The 12,551-nt window shown below is 37.9% G+C and overlaps 1 protein-coding gene across 2 annotated transcripts in view; it reads left to right on the forward strand.

Annotated features, from left to right (window-relative positions):
• Positions 1 to 11,934, forward strand: part of ap2b1 (adaptor related protein complex 2 subunit beta 1) — a 56,866-nt gene extending 44,932 nt beyond the window's left edge. For both annotated transcript variants that reach the window (XM_067406471.1, XM_067406472.1), the window contains 2 exons: positions 175 to 329; positions 10,441 to 11,934. In XM_067406471.1, the coding sequence (XP_067262572.1) occupies positions 175 to 329; positions 10,441 to 10,515 (230 nt within the window). In that variant the 3' untranslated portion in view covers positions 10,516 to 11,934. The remainder of the gene's footprint in view (positions 1 to 174; positions 330 to 10,440) is intronic.
• The last annotated feature ends 617 nt before the right edge of the window (positions 11,935 to 12,551 follow it).

A 12,551-nucleotide genomic window follows, 5' to 3' on the forward strand; every position in this document is an offset into this window, starting at 1 on the left:
GTACATACTTATTAGGGAATACTTAATACAAGTGCCCATCAGACCTTTTCAGGGTGTTTTTATATTGGATGGATTGTAGCTTTTCTCCTGATAACTATAGTCTGCTGAGAGACTTCTGTGAATATTTTGATTGGGTAACCGTGCTTTCTGCTTGACTGCTTGTTGTATTGGCAGATACGGTGTCAGGCAAACTGCAGAACAACAATGTCTACACCATAGCCAAGAGGAACGTTGAAGGCCAGGACATGCTGTATCAGTCGCTCAAACTCACCAACGGGATCTGGATACTCGCCGAACTCCGCATACAACCTGGCAATCCCAATTACACGGTAATCACTCACAGCATGAAGATGCAACAATTGTGTTTTCATACAAAGTCCAACTCGAAGAATGCTTGCCAATTTAACACAAAAGAGCAAAATAAATCTTGTCCCTTGACAAACAAAATGCTTTTGACATTGTCCAGAACAAATTCAAGGACATCCTTCATCCCTAACTTTGCCAGAATACGATATTAACATAAAACCTGCTTTATTTTGATATCTACTTTTTTTGTTCACCAATCCACTCCCAAGGTTTCAGCACGTTATTATGTAATTGTAATTCAGTGCTCTGAAGATCAGGCTTTTAAAACATGATAAATTGATGACCCTGAAAGACGTGCTTTCTGCTTGACTTGCTTGCCTAATGCATTAAATGAACAGGAAGGTCGAGAGCAGTGTGAAGCGTTCAGAAAAGGCTTGTCACTCGACTGGTAGAGTATTGATCCCCATTTTCAACCCATGGATCCCCAGTGCCCTTTGATTCTGTCATACCAAATAATTATTAACTTGTGTCAGTTCTGTTTACCGTTCCTGAATTATCTTCACAAACAGCGACCTGTCTGACCTTGGATATTTGCTTTTACATAAGCAGAATCTCAATAAGTGGATAATAATATTTGGAAATAAGTGGAATAAGTGGAAAGCAAAATAATTGCCTTGTGTCCACTGAACGGTACGGTACGGTTCGGAACGGTACACCTTGATCAGGCTTGCGTTTCCACCGCCAACAGTACCCTTACTTGATAGGCGTGGTGTAGCCGGAAAATAGTGATTGACGTCATTCCCACGCGAAGAAGAAAACGAAACAGTAAACAACAATGGAGGACATACAGCAGATCTTGTTCTTATTCTCGGCTGTCTGTCACAAGAAGACGACGAGCTTTGCTTGCTGCATGCCAACATTCGGCGTTTCAGAAAACCAAGTACGCAAAGTTCAGACGTCCATGTCAGTACATATGCACATATTGCCTGAACCACACATTAATAGGTTGTCATATTTTTTTAAATAAAAACAAAAAGAGGCAGGGTTGTTATATTTTTGTTATATAGCCTACATGAGGTGAAGATAATTAATGCATACTTTGCCTGAACCACATTTGTGTGGCGCCTCTTGTGTTGTCGTTCCCCTTGTAGCACGCGCAAGTGACAATTCTCTGTCAACCAATAAACGTTCTGCAGAGTGTAGCTCCACCCTTTTGGTACCGTACTGTTGTGCTTGGTACCCCAACGAAAGGGTCCCAAAAAAATGGTACGGTACGGTTCGGAATTAGGGTACCATTCACAACTTTTGACAATGGAAACGGCAAAAATTGCATACCGAACCGAACCGTACCGCTCAGTGGAAACCAGCCAATAATGTACTTTAAATAACATTACAAGTAATGTCAGAATGATATCAGCTCTGCTGTTGTTCATAATACCAGTAGTGATGTTGTACAATGAGGACGATATCATGTTGCCAGAAAAAGAGTCATAAGTGTCCCAATGTGTAGCAAACCAGCGTCCTTTACTATCTTTACAAGTGCCCGAATTCATGTACACGATATACTGATTCACAAGCTCAGGAGCTAGGGAACTGATTGAGACGCACCCGTAGATTGAGTCCACCAACACCCCCAAAGCTTGGATTTGACATTCTCAGTTTTGATTTGTATGCTTTTGAATGTTTGGTGATCATGTTGGCTTGCTTGTGCCTAAGCAATCTTCGCTCCTTCTGGGCTGTGTTTAAGTCCAATTTTTCTATGCCCTTCCCTCACTAACACAAACAAAAATGACAATAATAAAATAAAACTGTGTAAAAAGAAAAAAAAACAAAAAACAGTCAGCTTTAGGTATTATGTGGTTAAATGTCAAACTCCAATATCATACACTAGAGTTGTGTGGGATGGGGTAAATTAAGTGCGATCAAAGTCCCTTTAAGACAAATCATTTCACTCGGCGTCCGTCTTTGAATCATCTTTCGGACATGCAAGTGCATCTCTTTGAATGGGGAAACATCAAATTCTCCAAAGCTGTTCGCCAAACTTTCAACTACATTTAATATTTGAAATCACAAATGAAGTCGTGTTGCATTGTGGTCTACGTAGTGAGTAAAGTCACTCCCTCGGGTCTGTCCAAATAAACTTTCCTTGCCCACTTGACAAAGTTGAATGCACTTCAAAATGGTGTCGGGGATTCCCCCAAGAGGAAGTGCTTGCGGAAGTTCGCGAGTGTATGTCTAAAAGTGGAGATAAACACATCCTTGGTTTATGTAGATCTTCTTTCCTTGTTTTTGGATCCAGATATGCTGTACTATATCAGAAGATCCATAACATCACCCCCTACCATATAACAGTGAAAACAGGGATTGCCAGAAAAACTCATCAATGGTGGGGAAAGAGTTAAAAGGCATTTTAGTTTTTAGCACGTTTTTTTAAACATCATTTACTTATTGTTTCAACTTTTGTCAAACACAAAAGATATTTAACAGAATGTCCAAGCTTTGCTTTTCTCATATAATGAATATGAATGATGGCGGCAGCTTTCCATGCTCTCTGTCCACTTTCATTGTGTGGAAAAAAAAGGCAGCTTGGGCATTTCGCTAGAATCTTAACATAGTTTTTTATTTTAAGGTGAACCATCCCTTTAAGTGCAGGTACATATAAAAACATTTTATAATTTTATAACTGATATCAGCTCGCAGGCAGCAGCGACTCTCAGTGTGAGCAGTGCTTCACAAACCTCTCATCGGGTATCAATTCTGGATGCATTTTTTAAATTGAGATGCAAAGTATGGCAGTGAGTGCTCATCATCCGTTCGAGGTCTGTACTTATATGTTTTATAATTCATGTGGAGCCAAACAGCAGCGGTCTACTCAGCGCTCTGCCTGGTGAATTGAAATAGTCTATTGCCCAGTGAGGCACAGAACACAGGTTGAGCTCCTGCAGTGAACCTTTCCTTGACAACAGCATGACACTGGAGATTGATAAGCTCCAGTTGCACATTTGACAGTGGTTTGTTATAATCATATGAGTGAGGGTGAGACAAATTACAGCATCACATTACACAGTTGTAATGCTTGTTCGTTAAACACAAAGCATTGGGATAAAACTGGCTTTATGATGAGCTAGACAGAAAATCCCTCTTCACATGTTCACAACTGACTGCTAAGCATGAAGTGAATAGTAAATGTGTGTACACAGCAGATGGGCAGCATCTGAAGCCTGATAAATTCTGCCTTTGTAGATAGTGTAGGGATAGGAATCATAAAGAAAAGGTTCTGGATCTGATTCCGGTTACTTAACAGTCCATTAAAGGTGCCCTAGAATGTTCTTTCACAAGATGTGATATAAGTCTAAGGTGCCCCTGAATGTGTCTGTGAAGTTTCAATACCCCATGGATTTTTTTTTTATTAATTTTTTTAACTGCCTATTTTGGGGCATCATTAACTATGCACCGATTCAGGCTGCGGCCCCTTTAATTCTCAAGTCTCTGTGAATACAGTAAGAAACGATGGTAACTTTAACCACATTTAACAGTACATTAGCAACATGCTAACGAAACATTTAGAAAGACAATTTACAAATATGGCTGCCCTTGTCTAATGCCTTGAACATGAGCTGGCATATGCAAATATTGGGGGCGTACATATTAATGATCCCGACTGTTACGTAACAGTCGGTGTTATGTTGAGATTCGCCTGTTTTCCGGAGGTCTTTTAAACAAATGAGATTTACATAAGGAGGAAACGATGGAGTTTGAAACGCAACGTATGTCTTTTCCATGTACTGATCTCTTGTTATTCAACTATGCCAAGGTAAATTCAATTTTTGATTCTAGGGCACCTTTAATTCTTCTAGTACTTATAAGGAAAACATTTTTGGATAAATATATAATAATAATACTATATATACAATTTAGTAATTGGCCTTATATAAATATTAAACAACAATACCGAACAAATAAACTTGATAACATATTCATTCGTATTTATAAAATACTACTGACAAAATGCTGACTGTATAAACCTACCCATAAAACCTACCCTTTAACCTACCCATAGCACTAAAGCTATCCCTAACCTTACCTGTATTCACCTCAATAGCAGCAAAAGTGTTTTGTAATTCAATATGAACTCAATAAGTACTTGTAAATTGTATTTATTTATTGATGTAAGTGCATAGTAGTTAAAGCCACTTAATATAAAGTGGGACCGCACTGTTGTTTTTGATTCACCAAAAATACCCGGCTCACTCGAATCATTTGTTTGGGAATCAGACTACATTGTTTATACATATTGTTTTTTATTCACTAAAAAGACCCGGCTCACTAGAATCATTCGTTTGACCTTCACACTACAGTGGTTGCACTGATTGTTTTTGATTCACCAAAAAGAACTAACTCGAGTCCGCTCTGCTTTAGTGCAAGACTCTCTGTTGGACTGTTTTGCTATGGTATTCCATCCATTCCACCGAAAAAAATGCATGTGCGAGAACCATTAAAGGAACCAAACATCATTTGATTCTTCTGTTCCAAATAAAGACCCAGTTCTCGGTTTCCAATCCTAAGGTGTCAGGGCACATCCAGATTCAGTGTTTGCATAATAATGGTTTTGAAGGCAGCGCCTGTGATTTCACACAATCCCCTGTGTGTGGTTGGTGGAAAGAAAAAAAATGGCATCTGATGGACAGTTGAAATAATTTCAACTTATGATTCCATTTCCAGTAAGGAATAAGCATTCTCACCTTAGTCCTTTGGACAGAAAAATACAAAACCAATCCTGACTAACTGGCCAGCAAGGCAGCTGCCATGGACTTTATAAATTTCCATTGGGAAGTTGGTGGCCAAATTAAGAGGCTGCTAAATAGATTAATCTGTTGATTAGCAATAGACCCCTCTTTATTATTCAGAAGGCATCTGTTCAACCACCTCTGCCGAGCTTGATTGCCTTTGGCCCCCTGAGGACAGGTCGGCTCAGTGTGATCAGAAGCCTTACCTGATCCCAGACAATTGATTTTTAATGAGACTCCAGCCCTCAGTATTCTGACAGCAGCTGGCTCCGATCTGAACAGATGATAACTGGACTCATTCGAGCCAGCACGGTTTGACCTAACAGCCAGTGATGGAGTGCTATTGTCTGCCAAGAGCCGAGACCTCTGGAAACACATTCCTCAAGTAGAGGTATCCAATACAAGCCCTGATGTACTTGGGATTATGTTCCTGGTGGGCTGAAAATTGTTTATGCCAATCAGTTGGAGAAAAAGTCACTGATATTTATCTTTGGTCAGTCCAAATATAGTGACATTTAAAGGGAATAGTGAATTGACAACAAGAGCTGAGCCAAAAGAGCAAAAGTATTCATTTTCAAGTTTTGATTTTCCCTCCTATAGTGTGCCCTTAAATTTGCTCCTCAGGCTGAATATAGTTCTTTTTAAATGTTGGTAGACCTCCTCTTGGAGGATGTTTTATTGTATACTGAAATGCAATAAAAAAAAATTAAAAAAAACAAAAAACAGAAACAAATATATACAGTGGAGTCCAAAAGTCTGAGGCTCACATTCAAAATCTAATTTAAAATAACTACTGACATTGATCATGTGGCTCTTTGTAGAGATGGTCAAATGTTCTTGCTTCCATTGAAGCTCAATATATATCTCAAATCATGCTGGAGAACATGATCGTTTAGTTTTTGTGGAGTTTAGCTGCTTTCATTAAAGCAAATGGGGGAAATTTTGTAATTCATGCAAATTTCTCAGTTTTTACTTTTTACTCAAATGATGTCAATAATATAACACTAGTAATATATAAAACAGGCTTCCTTATATTTAGAAACTATTCTTGCTGTTATGAATTAACTTAATCTTCCTATTGTTTTAGTCCTTGCAGTTCCATACTGGAAATCATTGGACTTGCAGATTGACTCCATTTGACTTTCAGAATTGCTAGCTTTGAGTCTGTACAGATTCAGTCTTCTGGTCTTAAAGGGAACATTATTTCTAACACTTTTATGAATGGCACTTTGTTTGTCCAGCTTCACTCAAGGCTTCTTAGTGAAAAGCAAAATTTAGTCAAATACTGTTTGCACTCAAAATGATTAAACCCCATTGACCTGCTAGACATTTTGCTGCCAAGAACAAGTTTATGAAAACAATTAAACAAAGGCATCAGCAAACTGTTATATAAAGTTTATTAATACACATTCGAGTGATTCTGAGAATGTAAAGTTGATGAAAAATGAAAAAAATCAAATTGGTTCTAAACATTCATGTATAAAATTATTCAAAAGTCATTTTATTCTTTTATTGTTTATAACCTCCAATAAACGCTGCCTGTAAGTAGAAGCTTCTGTCACCTCTCTACTGCAATCTTGGCCCGCTCCTCGCTTAAAAAAACTTCCAGATCACTGATAATCTTTGGTTTTCATATTACTTCATAGTCCACCAATTATTTCCAATAAGATTTAAATCTGAAGATTGTACAGGCCACTCAAGAACATTCAGGACTGATCCCTGATCCAAGCTTAAAGGAACACTCCACTTTTATTGAGAATAGGCTCATTTTCCAACTCCCCTAGAGTTAAACAGTTGAGTTTTACCGTTTTCGAATCCATTCAGTCGATCTCCGGTTCTGGCGGTACCACTTTTAGCATAGTTCATTGAATCTGATTAGACCGTTAGCATCGCACTTAAAAATGACCAAAGAGTTTTAATATTTTTCCTATTTAATACTTGACTCTTCTGTAGTTAAATCGTGTACTAAGACCGACAGAAAATAAAGTTGTGATTTTCTAGGCTGATATGGCTAGGAACTATACTCTCATTCAGGCGTAATAATCAAGGAACTTTGCTGCCGTTCCATGGCTGCAGCAGGCGCAATGATATTACGCAGCGCCTGTGAGCCCCTGCTTGCACAGGGAACGTGCCTTGCAACCATGGAGACATTTGTGAGAGACGCTGCGTAATATCATTGCGCCTGCTGCAGCCATGGAACGGCAGCAAAGTTCCTTGATTATTATGCCTGAATGAGAGTATAGTTCCTAGCCATATCAGCCTAGAAAATCGCAAATTTTCATTTTCTGTCGGTCTTAGTACATGATGTAACTACAGAAGAGTCAAGTTTTAAATAGGAAAAATATCAAAACTCTTTGGTCATTTTTAAGTGCGATGCTAACGGTCTAATCAGATTCAATGAACTATGCTAAGCTATGCTAAAAGTGGTACCGCCAGAACCGGAGATCGGCTGAATGGATTCGAAAACGGTAAAACTCAACTGTTTACCTTTAGGGGAGTTGGAAAATGAGCCTATTTTCAAAAAAAGTGGAGTGTTCCTTTAAGTAGATTTGGATGTATACTTTGGGACGGCTGTCCTGCAGGAAAGTCCATTGATCATCAAACTTCAGTCTCTACACCGAAGGCATCACCATCTTTGCCAAAAATGGCTTGATACTCATGATGTCCTTCAGAGTTCCACTTCCTGCTACAGCAAAGCACCCCCATAACAAGACTGGAGCACCTCCATGATTGACCATGGGGATGGTGTTCTTCTGCTTGTAAGCTTTGGTCACATCACTCCATAAAACATTCTTCCACTGGTCTATCCATATGAATTTTTGATTTCATATTAAAATCAGCCTTTTATGTTCTTCTTGGCCAAGAGTGGCGTTTGGCAAAATGTCCCAACATGAAGGCCATGCTTGTCTAGTGTTCTTCTTTTACTGTGCATTTTATTTTCTCCTTTCAGCAGGTCATGCAAAGTTACAAAGCAAAAAAGTCACTCCAACGGGAATTATTCTCTACCGTTTCTGAACTCCCTGAAACGCCTCGATCGTAGTCTTGAGTTTTTGTCCAGCACAATATTCCTTATTTAAATAATTCCTGACCAAGACAAACACAAAATAAAGGGGCGAGGCCTGGTTCAGTTGTGTTAATAGTGTGTTAAAACTGTCATGATAAGGGGCATGACAATTCTAAAACACATTGGAAGCAGTTGACCAATCACAACACACTGGTCCAGCTGACCAATCAGAGCACATTACACTTTTGGGAAGGAGGGGCTAAACAGGGACAGAAACTAAACAGTGTTACTGACAGACTGGGAAGAGAGTAGGTTTGTTTTTTGAATATTCAAGAATTAACCTATTCTTGCAGAAATTTAGACTTTGAAAAAGAGCATAATAGGTCCCCCTTAAAGGGTTAGTTCACCCAAAAATGAAAATGATGTCATTAATGACTCACCCTCGTGTCTTTCCAAACCCGTAAGACCTCAGTTCATCTTCGGAACACAGTTTAAGATATTTTAGATTTAGTTCGAGAGCTTCCTGTCCCTCCATTGGAAATGTTTGTACGGTGTACTGTCCATCATAGGCGCCGATTTATGTTTCTGCCGGTGGGTGCCCAGTAAGCCACCCCCCCCCCTTTTTTTATTTTTTAAAGATGTTATAGTTTCATTCTTACAGCTACATTACAATATAAGTATCGTACTACTATTATAGACAAATCCAACATACAGATACAATGTGTTCGTGCTGCCCATTGGTCTCGTGGTAGAGTTTTCGTTAATAGAGGCAGAAATTCACCCGTGCTTTACTTATCAGCGGTTCGAATCCGCCCTCACATAGTTTTTTTTTCTCATTAAGATCAAATAAGTTTATGATTGTATATCAATACCAGGGAACGTCAACTGGATGTTTCATTTGAATTGACCCAAAACAAGCACATTCTTTTCATGAGTGTTGTCGTGCTCTCGCTGAAATCTGATGATCAGACAGTAACGTTACCTAAAGGTAGCCTACACTGTATTATTTCGTCAGTCAGTCATGAAAGTCAGGTGTTTAAAAGCTTCTGTGAACTTTAAATCCAGGAAAGAAGACCATTTTAGGGACAGGACAGTTTTGAGTTCTGATTCTGAATCTGAGCGAGTGTGAGAGTGATGGAAATCCGAGTTGAGATTTGTGCTCGCTCAACACTGGACGCGCTCTCGACGCGCTCTCGACTTTTGCCTTTAAAATAACGTCATTGAAACGGACTTAAATAAACTATATATAAGGATCGTTTCTGATCACAATCTGCATTGTAAAAAGCGCTATATAAATAAAGGTGACTTGACTTGATAGCTGCAAACGATTTTTTTTTTTCTTGTTAAAATCCATGGATAATATCTCGTAATTTTCCGTGGGATCGGCGCCTATGCTGTCCATGTCCAGAAAGGGAACAAAACATCAAAGTAGTCTATGTGACATCAGTGAGTTAGTTAGAAGTTTTGGAAGCATCTAAAATACATTTTGGTCCAAAAATAACAAAAACTACGACTTTATTCAGCATCGTCTTCTCTTCCGGAATCCTTTCAATTGAATTGATTCCATTGAATCCTTTCATCTGTCGGTGTTGGTAATGCACTTTTATGTCATTGTTTTTGGCGATTAGGACATCCGCAACATGCACACTTACACACCATTTTAAAAAATTTAGCAATACCAAAATATAAACAATGTAGAATAGCTTGAATACAGCGTGCGTCTCCCTCAGACTGCAAATGAAGCTCGGGCGCACTAGATAACGCGTCAGCAGCGTCACTGCGGAGTCGTGAACCCGGATTGACAACAGACCCAGAAGAGAAGACAATGCTGAATAAAGTCGTAGTTTTTGTTATTTTTGGACCAAAATGTATTTTCGATGCTTCAGAAACTTCTAACTAACCCACTGATGTCACATGGACTACTTTGATGATGTTTTTTTTACCTTTCTGGACATGGACAGTCTACCGTACATACATTTTCAATGGAGGGACAGAAAGCTCTCGGACTAAATCTAAAATATATCAAACTGTGTTCCGAAGATGAACGGAGGCCTTACGGGTTTGTAATGACATGAGGGGGAGGCATTAATAACATAATTTTCATTACTGGGTGAACTAACCCTTTAAAAATAGATAAACATTTGTGGTACCACATTGTGTCTGCTGAGAGCATTAACAATTGAAATTCATAACCATAATTGACCATTTGTCTGTCATTTTAATTTTTCATATTATTCGTAATAATAATAACACATCTTTTTGACTATGTACCAAAATAAGCACTTTTTTTACACATTTTTATCAGAGCACTCCACATTTAAATGGCTTTTCTTTGTCTTTCAGCTCTCTCTGAAATGCAGGGCTCCAGAGGTGTCTCAGTATGTGTACCAGATGTACGATGCCATTCTGAAGAATTGAACGTCTTTATCATCCTTTTTTCCTCCTACATATTTGTCCCTTCCTCCCCAACAAGCCACCACCGCCTCTGTGGCACAAGATCCAGCTCTCCAATGTTTTCTGCCATTATTTTAAATCCATCTATAGGTACCAGTTTATGTGCCCACTATGTGAAAATCATAAATGTTCTGTTCTAGCCAAATGTCTTGATGTTGTTGATAGTGTCGAATGGGAATTTTGGAACACAGCTATATATATTTTTGAATTGTTTGAATGCATTGTCAGTACTTCACATTCACATGCCCTGTATTTGTCATCTTATGCAAAGAAGGAAAAAGTGTACGAGTTGAATCTTTAAACATAGTTTCGAAAGTTATTCGGTTTTAATAGTAACCACTTATAAGCCACTATATCCTCAATAGTAATACCAATAGTAAGTTTTTGATGTACATCATGCATTATGGCACTGTTTCTTTTGTTTCATTCTCTGATATGCTACTTCATGCGATTGTACAACATTGCCAGCTATTTGATATTAGCCTTGCATGCTTTGACCAACATAAAACGTCACATTCCTTTTGTTTAGTTTTTTTTTCTTCAGCGCAACCGCTGTTGAACATGTCGACACTCCATCAAAGTCTTGCATCGTTTAAACTGCTATGAATCAACTTAATGTGGTAGAATCAAAACACGTTTTCTATCGATCATGTATAAGTGGGTCATCTGATATTCATTCCCAGACTGAATCCATCCACATGTGATATATTGTGCTTGTGAAAGTGAGTAGGTATTGTGCGGTAGTATTTGGTCTCTTTGGAGTGTTAGAAATATGTGTTCAAAATTAGTATACAACCTCACTCAGCTTTGGTTTAAAAACTAACACACTAACATGGATGCAATAAAAAATCCATCGACGTAGACTGAGCGATACAAGGATGAATCCCTTTTGAACTGTTGAGTAGAGTTCCCCCCCCCCCTGAAACTTTATTAGTCTTCATGGTGGTGCTGGTGACTAAATGTGAACTTTTTTTGTTGCCATAGTTGCTAATGTGCCTGTGAACCTGCATGTAAGCAGCGTCCAATAAACATCTGCCAGTAGAACACTTGTGTAAGAAGGTGATAATATTCATCCTGTGCAAATGTGAGTTTTAATGATTATCGTTTATATTGTCGATGTGCTTCCCAGTACTGAAATGTGAAGTCTGACATGCACAAATTCAACAAAGTCTGATCAAATTCCTCCAGGTTTATTTTGAATAGTTGTATATCAAAATAAAAGTCAGCAGTGTTGGCCTCCCAAACATGCACTCTCATTATGTTTGTTATTATGTAATTCATGCGAAATTCTCAGTTTAGTTTCTCAGTTAATTTTATTTAAATTATGCCGATAATATAATATTAAAAAGAACACACATATATGTGTGTGTGTGTGTATATATATATATATACAGTACAGTCCAAAAGTTTGGTAAAAACAGTAATATTGTGAAATATTATTACAATTTAAAATAACTGTGTACTATTTAAATATATTTGACAAAGTAATTTATTCCTGTGATGCAAAGCTGAATTTTCAGCATCGTTACTCCAGTCTTCAGTGTCACATGATCCTTCAGAAATCATTCTAATATGCTGATTTGCTGCTCAAGAAACATGATTATTTTCAATGTTGAAAACAGTTGTGTACTTTTTTTTTTTTCCAGGATTCCTTGATGAATAGAAAGTTCAAAAGAACAGCATTTATCTGAAATACAAAGCTTCTGTAGCATTATACACTACCGTTCAAAAGTTTGGGGTCAGTAAGAATTTTTGTTTTGTTTTTTTTGAAAAGAAATTAAAGAAATGAATATTTTATTCAGCAAGGATGCATTAAATCAATCAAAAGTGGCAGTAAAGACATTTATAATGTTACAAAAGATTAGATTTCAGATAAACACTGTTCTTTTGAACTTTCTATTCATCAAATAATCCTGAAAAAAAATATTGTACACAAATATTTTGTACAATTGTACACATTAAATGTTTCTTGAGCAGCAGATCAGCATATTAGAATGATT

Source organism: Chanodichthys erythropterus, chromosome 13 (assembly GCF_024489055.1).
Source record: "Chanodichthys erythropterus isolate Z2021 chromosome 13, ASM2448905v1, whole genome shotgun sequence".
NCBI lineage: Eukaryota > Metazoa > Chordata > Actinopteri > Cypriniformes > Xenocyprididae > Chanodichthys > Chanodichthys erythropterus.